Source organism: Mustelus asterias, chromosome 4 (assembly GCF_964213995.1).
Source record: "Mustelus asterias chromosome 4, sMusAst1.hap1.1, whole genome shotgun sequence".
In the NCBI taxonomy this organism is placed as follows: domain Eukaryota; kingdom Metazoa; phylum Chordata; class Chondrichthyes; order Carcharhiniformes; family Triakidae; genus Mustelus; species Mustelus asterias.
Genome location: NC_135804.1, coordinates 55,749,685 through 55,775,441, shown reverse-complemented (window position 1 = coordinate 55,775,441; position 25,757 = coordinate 55,749,685). Strand labels below are relative to the sequence as shown.

Below are 25,757 nucleotides of genomic sequence, written 5' to 3'. Positions count from 1 at the left end.
ATCCCTCTTCAACAGATCACCTCTGCCTCAGAAAAGATCCCAATGGTCCAATAATCTGAATCCCTGCCTCCGCACCAATTCTTTAGCCATACATTCATCTGCCATATTCTCCTGTTCTTACCAGTGCACGTGGCACTGAAAGTAATCCAGAGATTACCACCCTCAAGGTCCTGATTGTTAACCTGTTCCTAGCTCTCTATAAATCACTCCTCAGGACCTCATCCCTATTTCCATTTACGTCATATGTGCCAATGTGCACAACGACTTCTGGCTGTTCACCCTCTGCATTGAGAATGTTCTGCAGCGGCTCAGAGATATCCTTGACCCTGGCACCCGGGAGGCAACATACCACCCTGAACTCCTGTTTGCGGCCACAGAATCTCCTGTCTGTCCCCCTTAACTATCGAGTCTCCTATCACTATGGTTCTGTTTACCTTTACCCTTTCCTGCTGTGCCCCAGAGCCATAGTGCCACAAATCTGGCTACTGCTGCTTTCACCTGCTGAATGGTCACACATTCCCTCCTCTCTTCCCCCCCCCTCCCCTTCTCCCAGTATCCAAAGCGGTATGCTCGAGTGCAGGAGACCCCTACACTCTGTCTGCTCCTTTTGCCTTTCCCGGTGGTCACCCAGCTACTCCCTATCTGCACCTCAGGTGTGACCACCTCATTAAAACTCTTTATCTATAAAGTGCTCAGCACCCCGGATGATCCTGAGTGCATTCAGCTCACTAACTCAGTCTCCCAGGAGCTGCAGCCCGGTGCACTTCCCACAGGTGTAGTCATCAGGGACATTGGAATTCTCCGAGCTCCCACATCCTGCAGGAGGAACATATCACTGCCCTCATTGCATCCCAACTGCACCAAGACTTCTTAAATCAGTCTCTCAAACTAGACAACTATGATGCCTACTGTATTATAATGCACCTAGCTTTCAATGCTATAAATTTGGGTTTCAAGTGTACTATTTTTTTTTATTCATTCAGGGGATGTGGGTGTCGCTGGCTGGGCCAGCATTTATTGCCCATCCCAATTGCTCTTGAACTGATTTGATTTGCTAGGCCATTTCAGAGGACATTTTAAGAGTGGGTCTGGAATCACACGTAGGCCAGACCAGGTAAGAGTGTCAGATTTCCTTCTTTAAAGGACATTAGTGAACCAGATGGGTTTTTACAACAATCAACAATGGTCATGATTATACTTTTAATTCCAGCTTTTTATTGAATTCAAATTTTACCATCTGTTGTGGTGGGATTCAAACCTGGGTCTCTACATCATTACTCTGGGTCTCTGGATTACTAGTCCAGTGAAAATTCCACAAGACCACTCATGCATACTTATTAGTACAAAGCTAAGACTAATACAAATATTAGAATAGAATGCCTTCTCTCACCATTATTCAATTTTTTTCTTCCATTTGTGAAGGCGTCAAAAAATTCCAGAATACAGTTCCATGTATCGCAAACATCTTTTCATACACCTCCCAGTTGCCAATTATTTACGCGAGAACCATGACAGTAAATTCTTCCAGTTTAGGAAGGTGGCCTGATCACATTCTCATCCAATGGCTGTAAAAGCGGCAGCACTTTTGCCCAGTTGAGCTAGTTAACTCAGTAGAAACTAGGAATCAAACATGGAACCTTGATTGGTATAACTTAAATTAATCCTGTACTGAATGGGTGAAAGTCACCAAGGTTTTTTCCCCAGACACTTAAGTCCTTGGAAATAAGTTCCAAGATGTTGACATAGCCAATGGCAAGCTGCCATTACAAACAATGCCTAAAAGGTGTCTGTGAAAGGTTCACGAAACTATGTGGCTAAATTGTGGAAGAACTCATCACACAAGGAATCAAAGACTAAATCATGTCTATTATTCTGTAGCACAGATACTAACAGGTTAATAGACCAGAATGAATTCTCATTATACAGAATTATTTGCAACGCAAACCCATATAAATAAATTTAAGAGGAGTCAGACCGATTGCACCAAGGTTTGTTTTAAACCCAATTCACTTGTGGTGTTAAATTAGTAAAATACCAACTTGGTGCTCATGGGCCAGAGGAACAGAGTGCTATGAACAAGATATTTCTATGTTCAGTAAGCATACATCTTGCAGATAAGAGCTACTGGTGAACATGACAATTGCAAAGTGAAACAATGCTTTGCTCAATTTTCTTCCTTACCTGTGCACGATCTTCATCAAACTCCAGACATCCCATGCCATCAAGTCGCTGGAGGTCAATCCAGCCCTTCCAGATCACACATACTCCATTAAGAATCATGGGAGCTTTCAGGTATACCTACATGTTAATAAGATACTGAATTAAAACTTAAGGACCGTGATAGTTGTTGGCTTTAAGTAGCAATTCACAGACAATGAAAAAAGTTGCAGTTGGAGCTGCACAGCAATTTTGTGAAAGTAAAAGTGTAGATGAATGAAATAACACATTGAGATGTTTTTGAGACAATCACATTACATGCCCAGGAATCACTGATTGTTATTAGAACATTTCATTACTGACTATAAATTCTCCAATAAACTATATGGCGACATCACATTGTAATGAGATTGAACGCTAATCCATTTTTCTGTATCATAAAATCTTGGTTAGACTGAATTTCCTATTCATGAAACTACTAAATATTTAGTGCAAAATGGTCATTTAAGCCAACCGATTCTAAATATTCTGGTAAAGATGAGTGATAAGTCAGTTAATGGAAAGATGCATTGTGCGATATCTGCATAGTCTGGGGGCAAGCATTTCCATGTTCTACGCACATTATACAAGGGTCAAACTATAAATGAACACATTACTCCTTCCACGAAGTCCAGATCACTGGATTGACTGAAACTGTATTTGCATATTCTGGGTCTTTGTATTTTCAGATTGAGATGTACCTTTTTCAAACATTGTGAAATATTGTATCTATGGCATCTTATAACTCCTGGTTAATTCAGAATGGCACAAGGCTTGAACATATTACTTTTGTTTGCAGAGAGTGGGTCCCTGCTTTTCAAGTATATTGCTTTGTAGCAAGTGTAAATGAATCACGTTAGGAGCTCAACTGATTGCCAGTGTTACTATTTGTACACTTGGGGTTGTTCAGCAAGTGCTTCTCAATCATATAGAATCACATTGAACAGTAAACATTTTGTTTTGGATTTTGCAAGCATGGATTGGTTGAGTACAGTCTATACTCTGCCAGAATTGACTTATCAACCAATCAGCACCCTTTCCTCCTGTAGTATAAACTGTGATCATTTGAATTTTCCCCTTATAAAAGGTTCTAGTAAGAAAAACACACATTTGTGGGGTGAAAAATTGAGTTTGACTATTAATGCATATCTTGACATTATACCAAGTATAGGCTAAAACATGATTTTGGGGCCAGAAAAATTGGGTTGTCTTAGATGCTGGGTTGACTTTGCATACTGTGTTTTATGGTAATTGTTTCAATTTGCTGACATAAGTGAGGAAATGTTGCTATTAAAAGTAAGTTCATACTGCTGAATGCCTTCTGACAGTCCCAATCGAAAATAGCACACATCAGATTTCACTTCCCCAACACATGCCATTTTTGAAACAAAAACAGAAAATACTGGAAATACTTTTCTTCAAGTTATACATTGTACTGCAAGCAGTACATTAATATAAAAATTGTTTGGCTGCAAAGGGGAATGCAATATTAAACAATGTTTTATTTTTTCTATCATCTGAAATATTTGATGTGACTGTCACATTTCCAATCAATCCTTCTAGCAATGCTGCACATGCTTTGTGCCAACCATTGTAGGCTCTGATTTTTACTGGTAAAATAAGATGCAGGCAGGATTTGTTTTTGGAAAGTAGCTAGGGTTCCAAAGCTTCTCATCCATCAGTCATTCTTCAGAACAACTTTCCACTTGCACTAAATCCATGCCAATTTGTTGATAACTAACTGCTGACAATAATGATATAAAGCTTTATCAAAGGGACTTTTATGTGCAGCACTGAGCAGACAAGACAACATTTCTCAAAACAAAACCAGTTTTCTACATGAAATCTTTTACTGAACACTAAACATGGTTATTCTAGATACCTTTGACTGCATGCATGAACAAACATTTGGGCTTCAGAGGCAAGATTTATCAGAAATCGATCACTATATGAAAGTGTTTTTTTCTGGAGAGCAAAGGGAGTAACAAAATCATAATTAGTTGAATACTATATGCAGTTGTCCAAGTAAATGGCAAACTCATTTGCTGTTGGTTACTCAGTTACTCCAAGTTTCCCATCAATTTTTCCCTTTTTTCAAAATTTCGCAGATTTACTAAGCTGAAAAGACCATTTGGCATGGATTTTGTTTCTGAACAGAAAATGCGTGAAGGCTTTTGTACAGAAAATCCGCTTTCAAGATGTGGAAGACACTGTACTGGATACAAGCCAAGACTATAGCATGTCAGCTGGCCTGTACATTTGCCCTCATGACTTCCTGTACACTGTGGTCGAACTGCATGCAGAGCTGTCTATTGTCAGTCAACATTGCCTTAATGTCTGTGCATAGAACATTGCTTAGATTATTCAGTCCACTTATCCAAATCCATCTTACAATCACGAGTCCAATTTTCTTCATCTTAAAAGAACCGTGTCTCACTGGAAAGAGGGAGAACATCAGTCTATATAACAAAAACCGTTAAACCACACACTTCCTCCAGAAGTAGTCTCATTTCACCACCCCCCAAGGAGAATTTACCACAGCACTGACAACCCCCCCCTCCTAATTTCTCATTATCCCCAAGATGCCTGAATTTACAAAATACATCATTACAGAGAGGATGGTCCTGATATCTACAGGAGGAAGGAGGGTAGGGTGGAGGTCGCAGTGGTCAGGGAACTGAAGGGTCTTGCTAAATTTAAATAGCAATAATGTATTGAATTTTTCTCTTTTTGCCAGCAAGCAGCCAGCCAGACTTAACAACTGGCTGCCTGTTTTACGTGGCAGGATGAGGGATTACTGGTAAAATTTTAGGCTTATGGCCTTTAAGGACTTAGAGAACCTACAGTGCAGAAGGAAGCCATTTGGCCCATAGAGTCTGCACCAACAATAATCTCACCCAGGCCCTACATATTTACCCTGCTAATCCCTTCAACCTACGCAGCCTGGGACACCAAGGGGCAATTTAGCATGGCCAATGCACCTAACCCACTAACCTGCCTTTGGACAGGTTAGTTGCCCACTTAAAGTGGGAACACAGATTGGGTTTCTAATTTTTTTTAAATTTTGCTTTTCCTCAACTGTGCATCAAAATTTCTCCCTAATCCAAAAAGTAACAAACTAAACTGAAAAGATTCCATGATCATTTTAGACGGTCAAATTATAGATGCTTGTGTATGAAAACTTTTTCTTGACGGCAAATTAACCAAAAAAGGCAGCATCGGGCAATAAAGTGTAGTAAATCTTTCAATGAATACCCAACCAGCATACCATAGCATAACAAAAATCCAACGGAGCGTAAATACAATAAGGAAATTAATGTTTTAAACTGTAGATTTTATATTCAAAAAGACCTACATTTGCATAGCACTTTTCATGGAATTACAATTGTTGCAACGCAAGGAGCCATTCGGCACATCATGTTTACACCAGCTTTCCAAATGATCATTTCATCTTGTGGCATTTTCCTGCCTTCTCCCCATAAACCTGCAGTTTGTTTCTTTTTTAAAAATCAGCTAATTCCCTCTTGAATACCTTGAATTAAACCTGCCACTCAGGCAGTTCATTACAAACCCTAACCCTCACTGTGAGAGAGAGTTCCTCCCATCACTTTTGCTCCCTTTGTCAATAATTTTAAAATTTGTGCCCTCGTTCTCCATCCTTTCACAGGTGGGAACAGTTTCCCAGGTCCTTCATGATGTTGAATACTTAATCTATCATCATAATTGAGAATGATCTGGCAATGCCCAGGGGGCACCTTTATTCCTCCTTCCTCTCCCCCCGCACCGCCCCCCCCCTCCAGAAATGTGGCACCCAGAACCATATTCCAACTACAGTCTAATGACTGCCTCATACAAGTTTGACATAACCTCCTTGTTCTTGCACTCTATGCCCTATTAGTAAAGCCTAGGATATTGTATGCTTTATTGACTACTCTCTCAACTATCCTGTCAGCTTTAACAGTTTCCTCTATTCCTGCACCACCTTTAGAGTAGTCCATTTATCTTGCACTGTTTTTCCATGTTCTTCATACCAAAACACATCACCTAATTTTTCTAGATTGAACTTCATCTCAACCTATATGTCAATTCCACCAACTTGTGTCCTTTGGAAGTTATAATATCCTCACAGTTCACAATGCTTCCAACGCATTGTCTGCAAATTTTGACATTGCACACAAAGATCTAGATTAAATTGGGACGGCATAGTGCCACAATGGTTAGCACTGCTGCCTCACAGCACCAGGGAGCCAGGGCCAATTCCGGCCCCGGGTGACTGTCTGGAGTTTGCATGTTTTCCTCGTGTCCGTGGGGGTTTCCTCCAGGTGCTCCTGTTTCCTCCCACAGTCCAAAGATGTGTGGGTTAGGTTGATTGGCATGATAAATTGTCCCTTGTCAGGGGAATTAGAACTGGAAATATGTGGGGTTACAGGGATGGGACCTGGGTGGGATTGCCGTCAGTGCAGGCTAAATGGGCCAAATGGCCTCCTTCTGCATTGTAGGTTCTATGATCAGTTCTGGTCGCCTCATTACAGGAGGGATGTGGAAATGATTGAAAGAGTGCAGAGAAGATTTACAAGGATGTTGCCTGGAATGGTTGGCATGCCTTGTGAGGATAGGTTGAGGGAGCTCGGTCTTTTCTCCTTGGAGAGACGAAGGATGAGAGGTGACCTGATAGAGGGGTACAAGATGTTGAGAGGTATAGATCGGGTGGATTCTGGGAGGCTTTTTCTCAGGGCTGAAATGGCTGCTACGAGAGGACACAGGTTTAAGGTGCTGGGGAGTAGGTACAGAGGAGATGTCAGGGGTAAGTCTTTCTCTCAGAGGGTGGTGGGTGAGTGGAATCGGCTGCCGTCAGTGGTGGTGGAGGCAAACTAGATAGGGTCTTTTAAGAGACTTCTGGATGAGTACATGAGTAATAGGATTAAGGGTTATAGGTAAGCCTAGGTAGGTAGGGACATGACCGGCGCAACTTGTGGGCCGAAGGGCCTGTTTGTGCTGTATTTTTTCTATGTTCTATTATATAAAATCCGGAAAAGCATGGGACATAATACCAGCCTCAAAGAACTCCAACTTCCTCCAGCCTTAGAAATATCCATTAACCACTACTGTTTCCTGTCACTCAGCCAATTCTGTATCCATGTTGCTACTGTTCCTTTTATCCCATAAGCTACATAGTTTCTTACAATTAGACTTGAGAAAAGTTATCAAATGCATTCTGGAAGTCTATGTACACTACATCAACAGCATTGCCCTAATCAACCCATTCTGTTATCTCTGCAAGTGAGTTGAATATGATTTTCCCATGAGAAATCCAGACCGGCTCTCCTTAATTATCCACATTTGTTCATGCGAGCATTAATTCTGTCCCAAATTATTATTTCTGCAAATTTCCTCACCATTGAAGTTAAACTAACTGGTCTATAGTTGCTGGGCTTATCCTTACACCCCTTTTTAAACAAGGCTTGCAATTCTCCAGTCCTCTGACATCACTACTGAGTCCTAAGGAAAACTGAAAAATTATGAACAGTGTCTTTGCAATTGCCATTCACTCCATTAGTATCCTTACCCAGTTCTGGTTTGTTAACTTTAAGTATAGGCAGCCTATCCAATACCTCCACTTTATCAATTTTCAACCTTTCAAGTGAACGAATTTCCTGCTCTTTTACCATGTCCTGGGCATTCATTTAATGCCTAAGCCATGTCCCTGCCTCCATGTGCAAATCCTCTTTCCATCTCTAATTGGCCCTACTCCTGCTTTCATCTTTTACTATTAATATGCCTGTATTGTTTTTTTGGAAGTAATGTTGTCCTTTTAACTATGGGTGATTGGGGAATGACTGACAGCACATCAGTAATTGGATATTATGGGGAGGTATTGATATAGTGACATTGTCTGGATTACTAGTCCAGTGACACTCAGGGGATCGGAGTTCGAATCCCACTATGGCAGATGTTAAATTCTGAATACAGGCGCGCGCCATGTATTAGCATGTGAATATGAGAGAGATGGAGTGTGCATGTGTTGTGTATTATGCGATGGCACAGTGGCAAGCACTGCTGCCACTGTGCCATCCCATAATCTGGCTTGGGTCACTGTCTGTGTGGAGTTTGTACATTCTCCCCGTGTCTGTGTGGGTTTCCCCCGGTTTCCTCCCACAGTCCAAAGATGTGTCAAATTCTCCCTCAGTGTACCCGAACAGGCGCCGGAGTGTGGCGACTAGGGGATTTTCACAGTAACTTCATTGCAGTGCTAATGCAAGACTACTTGTGACTAATAAATAATCTCTTTAAATATACAAGTGAGAAGGGGAGAAGTGCGTGCAAGATGAGCATCAGCTTTCCAGCATTGTTCCTCCCATTAAAAATGACAAAAGACAAGACTTAAGTATTTTTTAAATAAGAGAACTTCTTCATTATCAAATTACCTACAAGAAGTTGGTACTTCTTTCCAAGGGGGCTATGTAGCAGGAGAACATGGGGGCTATTGTCCCCCGCTAAGGCAGCACAGCAGGCTGGGAGACTTGTGGGGCCACCCCACGTTACAAGAATCCACGCACAGGCATCTTCCACCCCAATCCCACTCCACCCACCAATTTCAGGACCCGGAATGTCAGGACCCTAATGGGAAACCCCAACAGCACCAGACCCGAATGTCGCACTGCATCTCAACGAATCCCCTATCTCATGATCCTACGGCTCACCCTGACCCAGAAGCAGCACACCTCAGCTGTCAGTGCCTATGCCCCACCAAGGATGAGACAAAAGTGACATTCTAGCCCAGTTTTGATCAATCGCTGCCCCGCATCCAAAGGGAGACAAGCTGATTCTCCTTGGCAATTTCAATGCTAGAGTCAGGAGGGACATAAACCTTTGGAAGGGCTTGTTGGGCAGGGAAGATGTGGGGAAAAACAAACACCAATGGAGTCCTCCTCCTAACAAAATAAAGACCTCGTGGAACACCCTGCTCAAGCACTGGCATTTAATAGACTTTATCATCGTCCAAGAAAGGAACCACAAAGATGTCCACATCTCCCGCACCACAACTGGTGTCGACAACTGCTGGACTGACTACCGACTAATCCACTCTACCATCTCATCACCCTGGCCCCAAACCAGAGACATAAAAAAACTCTGTTGCAGGAGACTCAATGTTGCTGGACTCAAAGACCCTTAGAAGAAAGACCCACTCAGTCAGCGCCTCACAGCTAACCTAGCGACGACCAACAAGCCAGAGTGCCCACAGCTCCTGGTTCCCCTTAAAAGCCACCACAGCCAGAACCTGCAAGGAGATGCTCAGGCTCGCGTCCAGGAAATGCTAAGACTGGTTCAACAAGAATGCTCAGAAGATCCAGGATCTCCTTGACTCCAAATGCAAGGCATTCCTGAACTGGCAGCTCCACCAAAATTCAAGCGAGAGGAAACAAGCTGTAGCTGCCCGTGACTGCCTGAGTAAAATAGAATCAAAGGAAACCAACTGCAGTCAACCATCAGGCCATAAATACAAGCACAGCAAGGTGATATAAAACTGATATAGAAATTGGCCTAAGAGCAAGGTATGCTGGGATTACCTGTCGAAAAAGAGAGACAGGCCCTTGCAAGATCTGAGCTCAGACAATTAAAAACTGAAGATGCACATGTGTAAAAGGACAGTTATACATTTCCTGAGAAACAAATCACCACTAGGTACATGTGACGGGCATGAATCAGTGAAACAAAAGATTTGATGCACATTAGAAGCTGAAACTAGACATCTAGGTATACAGCACACAAACACAAAGGGTCCACCATTGAAACTTATTAACACCCATCAACAATGATGTGAAACGAATCAGACCTAAGCATCTGACAGGCCAAAGCCTCGAAAGATTCCGGAAGGTAGCCAGACAGGTACAAGAAACCTATGCTAGAGAGAGCGAGAGCGAGCGAAAGTTGCAAATTGGTTATTTACTATTGGTTCGTGTGCGTAGACCTTCTGCCTGATAGATGTAGAGGTGTTTAAGTAAAATCCATTATACACAGTGCAGTCCGCAGGATACTAGAAATACCCTGGACAACAAAGTCTACAAGCAACTGAAGGCCAAGGTGCAAAAATGAACCTGCAACTTAAAGAATGGATGGTAGGTGGAAAGAGCGCAGGAGACTCAGCAATAAAGACATGTGTGGCTTCTTCAATTTAATATCATCTATGGTCCAAGTACGCAGCGACCCATCCCACAGAGCCAAAAATGGATAATTGCTCAAAGGCGGAATCAGTCAACACCCACTGGAGAGAGTATTTCGAGGATCCACCTCAACCAAGAAGCCTTCAATGCAAGTGCTCTCAACACCATCCTGCAACTCGCTATTTGTCACCATCTCAGTGCAACCCCAGCTCGTTCTTGAGGTCAAAAAAGCCACTCAAGAACGGAAAAACAAGGCGGCCTCTGGCGGAGATGGAATCCCCACAGAAATATTAAAATACGACCGATAGGCACTCTTGACAAGAAGCCACAATCTTATTACCATCACCTGGAAGGAAGAGAGCATGCTGGGAGATCTCAGATGCCATAATTGTGACCATCTTCAAGGAAGAAGACAGGTCCGACTGAAAATTACAGGAAATTCAACACAGGAAAAATCTTTGCAAGAATTCTCAACCGCCTCCTCCCAGAGTCTCAGTGCTGCGTCCGCCCATCAAGAGGCACAATGTACATGATCTTCAGCTCACGGCAAATCCAGGAAAAGTGCAGGGAGCAGCATCAACCTTTGTACATGGCCTTCTTTGGTCTCACAAAGGTCTTCAGCTTGGTCAACCGTGAGCAATTATGGAACATCCTCAAATTTGGTGGCCCGCAGAAATACGTCACCATTCTCCGCCTGCTGCATGATAACATGCAAGTCATAATCCTCATCAACGGAACCATCATAGACCTAAAACACGCTTAGTTTGGGGTCAAACAGGGCTGTGCCATTGCACCAATGCTCTTCTCTATCTTCCTCACAACAACACTTCATCCCATCATCTTGAAGCTCCACACTGGAGAACAGCTAATCTGCCCAACACGTGAGAAACTGTTCAACCTCCAACACTTCCAGGCCAGAACCAAGACCACCCCAACTTGTGTCATCGAGCTGCATTACACAGACACACCTGTGTGCACACACTCAAGGCTGAGCTACAAGCCATCTTCAACACAGTTACCAAGGCATGAGAGAGAATGGGCCTCAGACTCAAGATCCATGGTGGACAATGTGGATCATTTCCTATACCTCAGGTGCCACCTCCCGGAATGAGAAGACATCGATGATGAAACTCAGCATAGACTCCAGTGCGCCTGTGCAGTCTTCGTTTGCCTGAGGAACAGAGTATTCGAAGACTGAAACTTCAAATCCAGCACCAGGCTCATGGTCTGCAGAGCAGCTGTGCTCCCCACCTTTCTGCATACATCAGAAACATGGACAATGTACAGCAGATACTTCAAATCCCTGGGAGATATTACTAATGTTGCCTCCACAAAATCCTGCAAATCCACTGGCAGGATAGGCATACTAATGTGAGTGTCCTTTCCCAGGCCAGTATCGAGGCACTGGTCATGCTCGATCAGCTGCGATGGACAGGCCCATTGTCCACATGCCCGACACAAGACTCACGAAACAAGTGTTCTATTATTGCAGGATTTTGTGTCCAGTATTGTCTCCAGACAGAACAGCTAGTAAGATTCTGCAAGATCAGGGGCCTTCACGACACATGACAGCGCAGAGTCGCTGAGCAGAAACTGATAGCCAAGTTCCGCACACATGAGGATGGCCTAAACCGGGATGTTGGATTTATGTCACATTATCAGTAACCCCCACAGCTTGCCCCCTGATCTTGCAGAATCTTACTAGCTGTTCTGTCTGGAGACAATACACATCTCTTTAACCTGTGTTTAATGTTCCCTCCACCCACATTATCTGTACCTTTAAGACCTGGCTGGCTGTAGAGATTTGCATTCTAATTAGTATTCTGTAACTTGATTTCTGTGTCTCTGTGCACTGTTGGAGAACAGAGATCCACTCCATCTGACGAAGGGGCAGCACTCCGAAAGCTTATGGTATTTGCTATCAAATAAACCTGTTGGACTTTAACCTGGTGTTGTGAGACTTCTTACTGTGCTTACCCCAGTCCAACGCCGGCATCTCCACATCATGACTATTCAGCTATCACAGAACCCACCTCCTCAGAGTGGAAGCAAGTCATCCTCGACCCTGAGAGACTGCCAAAGAAGAAGTTGAGAAAATGCTGCAATCTATTATAAAGGATGTGGTAAATCAAAGTTTAGATAATAACCATCTTATTGGGTAGAGTCAACATGGATTTATAAATGGGAAATCATGTTTGGCAAACATGCTGGTGTTTTGTGAGGATACGACTAAGAGAATTGATGAGGGGGAGTAGGTGGAGGTAGAGTACATGGATTTTCAGAAGGCTTTAATAAAGTTCCCTATAAGAGGCTGGTTAGCACAATTAAAGTACATGGGATAGGAGGTAATATACGGGCATGGATTAAGGATTGATGAACAGGCAGAAAATAATTGAATAAATGGGTTATTCTTAAATTAGCAGGTTCTCTCTAGTGGGTACCGCATGGATCAGTACTTGGGCTCCAGCTGTTCACCATATTAATGATTTGGATGTGGGTACCAAATGTAATATTTCCAAGTTTGCGGATGACATAAAGCTGGTGGGAATGTGTGTTGTGATGAAGATGTAAAGTGCCTTTGAGTGGATTTGGACAGTGAATGGTTAAGAACATGGCAGATGGAATATAAAGTGGAAGAAAATTAGGTCTTTGGAAGGAACAGATGTGCAGATTATTTTTTAAAAGTTGTGAAAGGTTAGAAAATGCAGATGCAAAGGTTGATAGGATGCAGAGCTAGGCCGAAAAATGGCAGATGGATTTTAACCCTGATAAGTGCGAGGTGATTCATTTTGGTAGGACAAATTTGAATGCGGATTACAGGGTCAACGGCAGGGTTCTGAGGAATGTGGAGGAACAGAGAGCTCTTGGGATTCATATCCACAGATCTGAAGGTTGCCACTCAAATGGATAAAGCCGTGAAAAAGGCCTATAGTGTGTTAGCGTTTATTAACAGGGGGTTTGAGTTTAAGAGCCGTGGGGTTATACTGCAACTGTATAGGACCTTGGCGAGACCACATTTGGAATATTGTGTGCAGTTCTGGTCACCTCACTATAAGAAGGATGTGGAAGCATTGGAGTGCAGAGGAGATTTACCAGGATGCTGCCTGGTTTGGAGGGTAGGTCTTATGAGAAAAGGTTGAGGGAGCTAGGGCTTTTCTCTTTAGAGCAGAAGAGGATGAGAGGCGACTTAATAGAGGTTTATATGATGATAAGGGGGATAGATAGAGTGGACGTTCAGAGACTATTTCCTCGGGTGAATGTAGCTGTTACTAGGGGGCATAACTATAAGGTTCGTGGTGGGAGATATAGGAGGGATGCTCGAGGTAGGTTCTTTACTCAGAGTGGTTGGGGTGTGGAATGGACTGCCTGCTGTGATAGTGGAGTCAGACACTTTAGGAACTTTCAAGCGGTTATTGGATAAGCACATGGAGCACACCAGAATGATAGGGAGTGGGATAGCTTGATCTTGGTTTCGGACTAAGCTCGGCACAACATCGAGGGCTGAAGGGCCTGTACTGTGCTGTTCTATGTTCCAGGGGTCCTTTTCAATAAGTCAATAACAAACATGCAGGTGCAGCAAGCAATTGGGTAGGTTAATGGAATGTTAGTCTTTATCACAGGAGGTTCTGAGTATAAGAGTAGCAACATCTTGCTTCAATTGTATTAAACCTCGGTTAGATTGCACGTATTGTGTGCAAGTTTGATCTCACAACCTGAGGAAGGATATTATTGCAAGATTGAGTGCAATGAAGGTTCACCAGACTTGTTCCTGGGGTGACAGGACTGTCCTATGAAGAGGGATTGGCGAAACTGGGCCTGTAATCTCTAGAGGTTTGAAAAAAAATGAAAGATGATCTCAATACTTAAAAAAAGATATAGACAAGATAGATGCAGGCAAGATGTTTCCATTGTTTGGGGGAGTCTAGAACCAGGGGACAATTTCACAATAAGGGGGAAGTCACTTTCATAGAAATCCTACAGTACAGAAAGAGGCCATTCGGCCCATCGAGTCTGCACCGACCACAATCCCACCCAGGCCCTGCCCCCATATCCCTACATATTTACCTGCTAATCCCTCTAACCTACGCATCTCAGGACACTAAGGGCAATTTTAACTTGACCAATCAACCTAACCCGCATATCTTTGGACTGTGGGAGGAAACCGGAGCACCCGGAGGAAACCCACGCAGACACGAGGAGAATGTGCAAACTCCATACAGACAGTGACCCAAGCCGGGAATCGAACCCAGGTCTCTGGAGCTGTGAAGCAGCAGTGCTAACCACCGTGCTACCATGTCGCCTTTGGACTGAGATGAGCAGGATTTTCTTTTTTACTTAAGGTTAAGTTGATTTGATTTATTATCGTCACGTGTATTAGTTAGTATACAGTGAAAAGTATTGCTTCTTGCATGCTATACAAAGCATACCAGGCATAGGGGAAGGAAAAGGGAGAGTGCAGAATGTGTTACAACATAGCTAGGGTGACAACCAAAGCTAGGGTGTAGCAAAAGATCAACTTAAAAGCAAGGTAGGTCGATTCAAAAACCTGATGGCAGCAAGGAACAAGCCGTTCGAGTCGGTTGGTACGTGCCCTCAGACTTTTGTATCTTTTTCCCAACGGAAGAAGGTGGAAGAGTGTATGTCTGGGTGCATGGGGTCCTTAAGAACACTGGCTGCTTTTCCGAGGCAGCAGGAAGTGTAGACAATGTCAATGGATGGGAGGCTGGTTCGAGTGATGGACTGGGCTACATTCATGACCCTTTGTTGTTTCTTGCGGTTTTGGATAGAGCAGGAGCCATACCAAGCTGTGATACAACCAGAAAGAATGCTTTCTATGGTGCATCTGTAAAGGTTGGAGAGAGTCATAGCAGACATGCCAAATTTCCTTAGTCTGAGAAAGTAGAGGTGTTGGTGGGTTTTCTTAACTTCGGTGTCGGCATGGAGGGACCAGGACAGATTGTTGGTGATCTGGACACCTAAAAACATGAAGCTCTCAACCATTTCTACTTGGTCCCCATTGATGTAGACAGGGGCATATCCTCCACTATGCTTCCAGAAGTCAATGACTATCTCCTTCATTTTGTTGATACTGACCGAAAGATTGTCATCGCACCAGTTCACCAGATTCTCTCTTTCCTGTACTCCATCTTATCATTGTTTGAGAACCGACCCACTACGGTATCATCAATAAACTTGAAAATCGAGTTGGAGGGGAATTTGGCCACAGGGGGTTATGAATCTTTGTAATTCTCTACCTCAAGAAGGATGTGAAAGTTCAATTATTATTTAAAGCAAAGATAGAGAGATTTCTAAATACCAATTACATGGGGATGGCATGGGGGAAAGGGCACAGAACCAGATGGTCAGCCATGATAATTTTGAATGGCAAAACAGGCAGGCTTGACAAGCTGAATGGCCTTGTGCGATATTCCAGTACAAATACACCTTATAAGTACTGACAAATCCTACTGACATTTAACACGTTACTAGTTGCAATAAACCTTACTTTAAGTAATAATCACATTTTCCTTATTACTTAATTTTTTATCGTTATTTATGCTATTTATTAGTGTCACAAGTAAGTTTACATTAACACTGCAATGAAGTTACTCTGAAAATCCCCTAGTCGCCACACTGTAGCGCCTGGTCGGGTACACAGAGGAAGAATTTCACGTGGCCAATGCACTTAACCAGCGCGACTTTCAGACTGTGGGAGGAAACTGAAGCACCCCAAGGAAACCCACGCAGACACAGGGAGAATGTGCAGACTCCGCATAGACAGTGACTGAAGCTGGTAACCGAACTCAGTTGTTGAGACTCAGTCCCTGAGCAGCAATATTCACCAGCCAATCAATTTACGAATTTCCCGTTAAGTCACATCTTAATTTCTGTTTCTGAACTCTAGCTTCTCTGTCCCTTCTGATCTGAGCTCTCACCCTTCTTGTGCTGCTTTTTTGACCTGCTTACTCTGAATTCTCGCCAGTTCTCATGCTGTTTTCTGGCCTGTCAACTCTGGGACCCCTCACCGCTTCTCAAGCTGCTTTTTAAAAAAATGTCAGAACATCCCAATATGCTTTGCAGCCAAGAAAGCACTTCTTTTTGAAGAGCAGTCTCGGTTGTAATATAGAAAATATTAAGAACTGCAATGTAAGCAGAGACACGTTCTTTGCCCTTTGCATCCAGATCTCATGAAACGTTCAGTTTCGAAACATAGAATCTTGTCCCCTCAACTATATTTCACAAGATCCAACTACATGTTGTTTCATGATCCACAGCAACTGGTCAGCCTTGGATTCCTGTCTGACCACATTCTAACTCTTCCTTCTCTTCAGACGACTCAGAAGCTTGCTTTTGTTCCATGTGAAGTGCATTTCCAGTTGTGGTAGGAAGGCAGCAATAGTAACCATGCCCTCCCACAGCTTCTGTAATTGGAGATCATGAATCAATGCAGTCACAGCAATGTCCAGCAAATCCACACCAACAGGAAATGACTGAGACCACAGCCAACCAGTCTACCCTCCCCCAAATCACACATCCCCAAAAGAGCCTTTCAGAGAGCTGCATTCCTTCACAGAGACAGAGCTCTGACTCATCGTTCTTGCTCAGTCACATGAATCTGACCATTCATTCACAAACAGACCACAGCTATCTCAATGCATCCTACACTGTTCCCACCTGCTCCTGAATCATCTGGTTGCCAGAAAGTACTTACAATTAGCATCCTATACACCAAATGTTATGAGGAAGTAGGAAGTGTGCTTCAATATCATGCACACTTTTAAGATTTCTTTAAATCTTCTAAAGGTGGCATTGAGGGCTAATGCAGAATTCTTCCAACTCAAGACAGTAAGAAAAAACAATTTAGCTAACAAAATAAACCATCACAGGTGAAACCTGTAAATTAGGGAGCCCAGGGGATTTGTATCAAGTGTCCTTTACGTGGAGTTGCCCTATTTTCAAAAATGGTCAGTGAACGTACAGCAAATAAAACTGGCCATTTCCTATACTGTTTATTTTGCACCCTTGAGATCATACGCAATTCTGGAGCTCTGCCAGTGGCATCTGATCCGCTCATTTTCTGTTTGTTGAATTTTCTAGTCATCATCCCAGAGCTCTTTTCCATTAAGGGAGAGATATCCTTCCCCTGGGTTCTGCTCCCTAGTAAGAAGTTTAACAACACCAGGTTAAAGTCCAACAGGTTTATTTGGTAGCAAAAGCCACACAAGCTTTCGAAGCTCTAAGCCCCTTCTTCAGGTGAGTGGGAATTCTGTTCACAAACAAAGCTTATAAAGACACAGACTCAATTTACATGAATAATGGTTGGAATGCGAATACTTACAACTAATCAAGTCTTTAAGAAACAAAACAATGGGAGTGGAGAGAGCATCAAGACAGGCTAAAAAGATGTGTATTGTCTCCAGACAAGACAGCCATAGACATAGATGTGCTCCCTAGACAGCTGGCACAGGGCAAGGAGGCTACTTTAGGGCAGAAGAACCTGGCAGATTCCAGCCAAATGGTGGGGAGCTGCAGGTTTTTAATGCTTTGCAGACAGACCCCTGTTCAGAACCCAGTACAATGAAAAAACAGTGTGGTCATTACCAGTCAAGGTCACCAATAAAAGAAATGAGAGAAAATAAATAAAAAAATAAAGGGCCAACCAAGAGAAGGAAATGAGCAAGTGAAAGAGAGATGATGTAAAACTGAACAATAATGAAAGCATGAAGATTCAGGCTTGCATCCGAGTATTAATAGCACTTCTCAAGCATCTCAGAATGCTTCAGAAAGAAATGAATCAATCAATCTGAAATGCTGTGGCATGAAGGCAAACAAGCAGCTCTATTGTTAACCTAAAGTTTCACAAGTGGACACAAAATAATTCCTAACACTATTCAAAAAGAGCAGAGTCCATAACATCCTGGAAAACATTCATCCTTGTATTATCAAAAAACATTATTTGCCATTAGTGCAGATTGACTGTATGCAAACTGTCACAGTGCCTCCTCTAATAGTGAGCTCACATCCAAAAGTAATCTGCTGACTGTAAAGCTTTGGGATATTACAAGAATTTGATAGAGTACTATAGAAATGCAAGCTCTTTCTTAATTAAGCAAAAAAGTGTTGCAAGGTTAAATCTAATTGAGAAATGAAGAGGACAAAAATCACTTCTCTTTAGGACAACTAGCAACTGCAACATTAGAATATTCACAGAATTTACAAAACACAGTTTTGCCAAAGAATCAGAAGTACCTGGTGTTGGAAGGCAAGTATAGCTAATTGATACTTTCAATAATTTGGCAGATTTAGTAGTGGATTTACAGAAATTACTAGCAGAGATGAAACTGGCTTCAGACATTCAGCCTGACTATAGTGCAACACAAGCAGCTAAATTTGAGTGTTTGAGCAAAATATAGATATAATTGAACCAAGTCGCAGATCAGACAAAGGCGAATAATGGAGCTATGAAACCTTCCATATCAGTTATATCACCAACTACTTCAATACTATAGATCAAAAGGTAAGCATGAATTCATCAGCTTGAAAGGTAACTTGGAAATTCTCAAATTTAGCACAGTCTCATTTATTGGAGCAGATTCTCTGAATTAGCATTTCTGGAACACAGCTTTACATGCTGAAAACACACATCACGAATTCAGACGCTGAGGTCAGCAGGCCCCACATGTTTCCATGTCCATTAAGTTAAATGAATTGTAAATCTGTGGGGTCTAGTAACCTTTGTGCCCGAATTCCAAATATGCATAGAAGTAGACAAAGGCATACACTAGCAAATCAAACTGTCAAAAATCAACCAGAGTGCCAACATGACAGGACTTGTTTACACAAGTGTTATCATGTATTCTCCAAGAGGTGAAAATACAATATTAGTCAGAATAACCCAACAGCAAGAATTAGATGATTTCAGCATAGGATTGATAATCAAGAAAAGATTTCTCAAAAAGCAAGTGGATGATTCACCAGTTGAAGGTCAAAAAAAAAAGTGAATGGAATAAGCATTAGATTTGGCCTGATCAGAGGCAGCTCAGAGGTTGCAGATGAAAGGATGACCATTTTAATTCATCAACCTGAAATTTAAAAATCTTTAAAGAACCTAATGGATGGCACAAACAGCAATTATGACAGGTTCCATGCTTCTTGCACTTCTAGCCAATTACAAGGGATTATCCTTGGGTGAAAAGAATTAATTCCAACATCAGTCCTAATTTTGCTCTTCACCCTTCACTTTCAAAACTGAACACATTCCTCAAATTTACCCTCACGGCTTCATTCTCCAAGCTTCATGGTCAGTCCTGCAGCTCTTTGAATTGTCTTTCTCCCCTGCCACTTCAAGACTTAATGAACAAACTTTTGATTTGATTTGTCACATTCATTGGTATACATGAAAAGTATTGTTTCTTGCGCTATACAGACAACATACCATTCATAGAGTACATAGGGTGCAGAATTTAGTGTTACAGTCATAGGGTGTAGAGAAAGATCAACTTAGTATATAATAGGTCCATTCAAAAGTCTGATGGCAGCAGGGAAGAAGCTGTTCTTGAGACAGTTGGTACATGATCTCAGACTTTTGTATCTTTTTCCCTGACGGACGAAGATGGAAGAGAGTATGTCTGGGGTGCATGGGGTCCTTAATTATGCTGACTGCTTTCTCAGGCAGCAGGAACTGTAGACAGAGTCAATGGACGGGAGGCTGATTTGCATGATGGACTGGGCCACGTTTGTAGTTTCTTGCGGTCTTAAGGTACACCAATCATGAGGAGAACTTATCAAATCCCTGTACAGTTTTAGCATAATTTCGGTCTTGCTATTAGAAGTGCTAGGCGAGGAGGAGGAGAAAATCTTGCTGCTGCTGCCACTTTTTCAGCATCTGGTAAAAAGTGCCTGCATTCATGGATGGCAGGATTAGATTCAAATCAAATACTCACAAATGAAGAATACCTGTTAGTGAGCACTGGGGGGGGGGGGGGGGGGGGGGGGGGGTTTCACCCATGGAACCGTTACTATGGGAAGAACTGGTATCTTAATGAGAAGAAATAGTGTCATGCTCAGTAAAAACGCGTCATACTCATAACTCTACATTGACTGAGCTAGTAAGAAAGCTCCCGGAACTGTCTTTTATTTGTTTAAAATGGATACGGATTAACTATTAAGATGGTTGCCAAGGGGTCAGGTGACCAATGCATATTCAACAAAATACCATCAAGATACAGAAAGTTTCAAATTGAATAGCCATAGGTGCAGACCTCCCTCTAGAATGGACTTACCAAGATTGTTATCTGGGAAATTCACAACTGCCATTGTTCCAAGCTCACTCAAATCACAGAGTCAATGGATTCCTAGACTTTGTTGAACTCTGCACATAGCTACAAAGAAAAGCTAAGGACACCGGTTAAGTGCAAAAAGACCACCATCTATCTCCTATTATATATCAATGGCAGTGGACAATGGAAATCTGAGAAATCTTAGAAACCCTACAGCACAGAAAGAGGCCATTCGGCCCATCGAGTCTGCACTGACCACAATCCCACCCAGACCCCACCCCCATATCCCTACACATTTACCCACTAATCCCTCTAACCTACGCATCCCAGGACACCAAGGGCAATTTTAGCATGGCCAATCAACCTAACCCGCACATCTTTGGACTGTGGGAGGAAACCGGAGCACCCGGAGGAAACCCACGCAGACACGAGGAGAATGTGCAAACTCCACACAGACAGTGACCCAAGCCGGGAATCGAACCCAGGTCCCTGGAGCTGTGAAGCAGCAGTGCTAACCACTGTGCTACCGTGCCGCCCTGTGGATGTTGACCATGTGACTGAAATGGATTTCTGATGAGATTTTCTTTTATTATCCCAAGACCCAGAAGATACCTGGGCAGACTGCAGAATAATACTGACAAGACAGAAGCTGCAGAGAAAGGCTGTATCAACTTTGCCTTTTCAGAACCAGCCGTCAACCAATTGAAGAACCAGACTTGAAACTAGCTGCAAATCATCAAGCAGCCAAAGTACTTGTTCTGCTCAGGTTCAAAGTCCACCAAGAGTCAACCTCCTAGATATTCGATTACAGGAAACCTTGCAACCTACTGTGAGCCCTTTGCTTTACAAGATCCTCACTTCAACTTTAAATAATCAAAACCATGCTGGAAGCCATAAGCCTGCCAAGTGGGAGACTGGAAACAGTAAATCAGGGAATGAATTAACTGTAATCAGTAAACGTGCATTCTCCACCTGAATCCAATCTTGGTCTCATGCATGCACACAATGACAGTGTGTTAATTTGGGGCGAGAGAGAATAAATAACCTTTATTTTAAACTGACAAAGGTTCCAGCTGTATTGTTTAATTAGAATACACACACTAAAGAAAATACACACCTCTTTCCATACAATACATGCTGAGTACAGGTAGTAAGAGAGCTAATACATTGTGACAATAGGAAGCAACTTCAATATTAAATGCAAAAGCAAATGGAGCTCGTTTGGAACAAACACCCGTTTAGACCACTTGAACAGCCTGCTTGAGCCATACCTGCAGTTTCTATATACTGCATACATTTTTCTATCAATGTGCAGTGTATTAAATAAAAGCTACCTCAGTTCTGCCCATTTAATTTATCTCATTACTATTATGGATCCCTATTACCCCATTCTTGACCTTCATTATGGTAACTGTACTGGAACAGCTTGACAAAAAGGTTCAGCTAGTTCTAGAACGCAAGTCTTCAGTACTAGGGCAGCGATGTTGTCAGAGCCCATAGTGTTTGCTGTATCCAATGTCTTCAGCCATTTCTTGGTATTTGGTGGAGCGAATCAAATTAACTGAAATCTTGAATTCTGGGAACTTCAGGAGGCGGTCATGATGGATCAACAACTCAACACTTCTAGTTGAAGAGGATTCAAATGCTTTAGCCAGTTCTTTTGCATTGACATGCCGGGCTCCCTCAATAAGAATAAGTTTGTGTTGCTGTCTCCTCCAGTTAGCTGTTTAATCATCCATTATTATTTTTGGTCGAATGCATCAGGATTGCAGAACTTTCATCTAATCCATAATTTATGGGTTTGTGTTGCTTTGTCGATTACATGCTGCTTCCACTCTTTACCAGTTGGCACCACATTTTAGAATGCTTGGTACTGCTCCTGGCATATGACCTTACGCACTGAATTTAACCAGGGCTGGTTTCTGTCTCGATGGCAATGGTACAGTGAGGGATATGCTGGGTTATGAGAGATTATGATTGAATGCAATTCCACTGATAGCCCACAGCATCATGTGCATGTCTAGTTTTGAGTTGTTAGATCTGCTCAATATTTATCCCATTCAGCATGGTGGTTATAGAGTGTGCCGAGTGCGAACATGGGAATTTGTTTCTACAAAGACAGAGATGGTCATTCTGACCAATACTGTCATGGACTGATGCATCTTGTGACAATTGATGAGGATAAAGTCAAGTGGATTTTCCTTTAGTTTTCTCTCCACCTGTTGCAGGGCCAGTCTGGGTCCTTCAAGACTCAGTCAATTCAGTCGGTAGTTGCTATGTGTTCCACCATTCGTGATGAACACTGAAGTTCCTCTCCCACAATATACTGTACCCTTCCAACCCTCAAGGTGTTTCTTACAAGTGATGCTGATCATGGAGAAGCGCAGATTCATTAGCTGAGGGAGTTGGTGGTAATCAGTAGGAGCTTTTTCCATGCCATATTTTACCAGATGTCACGAGGCTTCATGGGGTCCGGTATCAATGTTGAGGACTCCTGTAGCCACTCTCTCCTAACTGCACATCACTCTGCTGTCAACTCTGGTGGCCCTCTCCTGCTGGTGGGACAGGATATGCCCAGAGATAGTGATTGAGGAGTCTGGAACATTGGCTCTAATTATCATTTGATGAGTATGACTAGGTCAGGCTATTGTTAACCAGTCTATGGGATAGTTCTCTTTTGGCCCAAGTACCCAAATGTTAGTGTGGATGACTGCAGGGTTGTTTGGGCAGCTGGTCAAGCTGCTTTTTTGTAACAGTTTGAAATAACTGAGCGGCTTGCTAATTTCAGAGGGCAGTTAAAAGTGGACCATATTACTGTGGATCTGGAATCAAAGGCCAAACCCGGTCAGGGCTTCAGATTTAATTTCCTGATGGAGCATCTATAAACTGGATGGGTTTTTACAACAATCTGGTAGTTAGATGGTCACTATTGAGATTTTTTATTCCAGATTTGCTGAGTGAGTGAATCTGAACTTTATTTCCAGAGCATTAGTCCAGCTTTCTGGCAGTAGCATTGCTGCTATGGTACCATCCCTGCCATTATTTTTTGTGAAAACAGCATCATGTTTGCTGACTCATCATTCAAATATATTGAATGGCATGTGCAATACTTGCAATGGAAGATACAAGCTCAACTCACCAGAGGGTTAGAGTCTGTCAAATTAGTCCAAGTACTTTTTTTCACGACTGCCAACCAACCTCTCTAGCACTGAAAATACATATATGTATATAAGGAGCAAGAGGGTAGCTAAGGAAAGCATAGGTCCACTCAAGGACAAAGGAGGGAATTTATGCGTGGAGCCGGAGAAAGTGGATGAGGTCCTTAACGAATACTTTGCATCGGTATTCAAAGGAGAAGGGTATGGTGGATGGTGAATCTAGAGAGAGGTATGTTGATATTCTAGGGTATATTGATATTTTAAAAAAATAACACTGGGTGTTTTGAAAAGAATTAAGGTTGACAAGTCCCCAGGACCTGATGGGATCTATCCCAGAATACTGAGGGAGGAAATTGCTGGGGCCTTAAGCAAAATCTTTGTATCATTTTTAGTCACAGGAGAGGTCCCAGAGGATTGGAGAATAGCCAATGTCGTTCCTTTAAGAAGGGCAACAGCAATAATCCAGAAAATTACAGGCCAGTGAGCCTTACATCAGTGGTGGGAAATTAAGGACAGGATTTACTCACATTTGAAAAAAAAAGAGTCTTATTAGTGATAGGCTTTGAACAGGGAAGGTCGTATCTCAAACTTGATTGAGTTTTTTGCGGAAGTGACAAAGATGATTGATAGGGCAGGGTGGTGAATGTTGTCCACACAAATTGAACTTTAGCAAGGCCTTTGACAAGATCCCTCATGGCAAACTGATACAGAAGGTGAAGTCACATGGGATCCACAGTGAACTCGTAAGATGGATACAGAACTGGTCATAGAAGACAGAGTAGCGATGGAAGGGTGCTTTTCTGACTGAGATCTACGACCAGTGGAATCAATGCTGGGACTCCCTATATTTGTAATATATAGGTGATTTTGGAGGAGAATGTAGGTGGGCTGATTAATAAGTTTGCAGAAGCCGTAAAGTTTGGGGGTGCCACGGATAGCAAGTAGGATTGCCAGAGGATACCGCAGGACATAGATAGGCTGAAGACCTGGGCAGAGAAATGGCAGATGGAATTTAATCCAGACAAGTACGAGATGATGCATTTTGGAAGGTCTAATGCTGGAGAGAAATACAGTAAATGACAGAACTCTTTGAAGCATTAACATACTGAGGGATTTAGGTATACAGACCCATATATTTAAATATTTATAACCCATAATTATCCTTGAATCTATGCTGATTACCAATTGACACATTATCCCTTTATGCATACAAAATATACTATATTCAACCCCAGAATACACTGACCAGTAATGAAAGTTCATGGCATTAAAAAGATTGTGAAAAAAATATTTTACCTTCCACAGCCAAATTGCTCATGTAACTAAAAGGAAAACACAAAGCGAAATACCAACACCCGCAACATTACAGAGAGGGGTTTTGGAAAGTCTTTGTTATGCTACTTTGTCTATTCCAAGCTAACTCTCCAGGCTCTGCGACTTTCACTTTCCCTAAAATTCCATTTTATGACTAATTGTACAGTTTGCCCCCAAGCATTTAATGTTCAGATTGTAGAAGAACGTTGAGAAATATTTCAACCTGCAATTAGCATGGCATCACCTTACCTTACAGGCCTGTTGCAAGTTGGGCAAAACCTGTCCCATTTTCACCAATGTCTGGCAAAATAGATAACACTTTTCTCCAAGAGGATCAAGTAAGCATACAACAGAATCATAGAATAGTTACATAGCACAGGAGGCTACCAATCTGTCCATCAAGTTCATGCCAGCTCTCCGCAACAGCAATTTAGCTAGTCTAATTCCAAGGCCCTTTCCCCTTCAGCAATTTTTTTTCTTCAGGCGTTTATCCAATTCACCTAATGAAAGCCACATTTGAATCTGCTTCCACCACCCCCTTAGGCAGTGAATTCTTGATCTTAACCAGTGCATAAAACGTTTTGCCTCATCTCTAGTTCTCAATCAATGGAAACACTTTCTCCCCATCTACAGTCTCGACCCCTCAC

The 25,757-nt window shown here is 42.4% G+C and overlaps 1 protein-coding gene across 3 annotated transcripts in view; it reads right to left on the bottom strand.

Moving 5' to 3' along the window:
- Window positions 1-25,757, bottom strand: part of cbfb (core-binding factor subunit beta) — a 95,097-nt gene that overhangs the window by 29,698 nt on the left and 39,642 nt on the right. For all 3 annotated transcript variants that reach the window (XM_078211069.1, XM_078211067.1, XM_078211068.1), the window contains exon 4: window positions 2,182-2,298. In XM_078211069.1, the coding sequence (XP_078067195.1) occupies window positions 2,182-2,298 (117 nt within the window). The remainder of the gene's footprint in view (window positions 1-2,181; window positions 2,299-25,757) is intronic.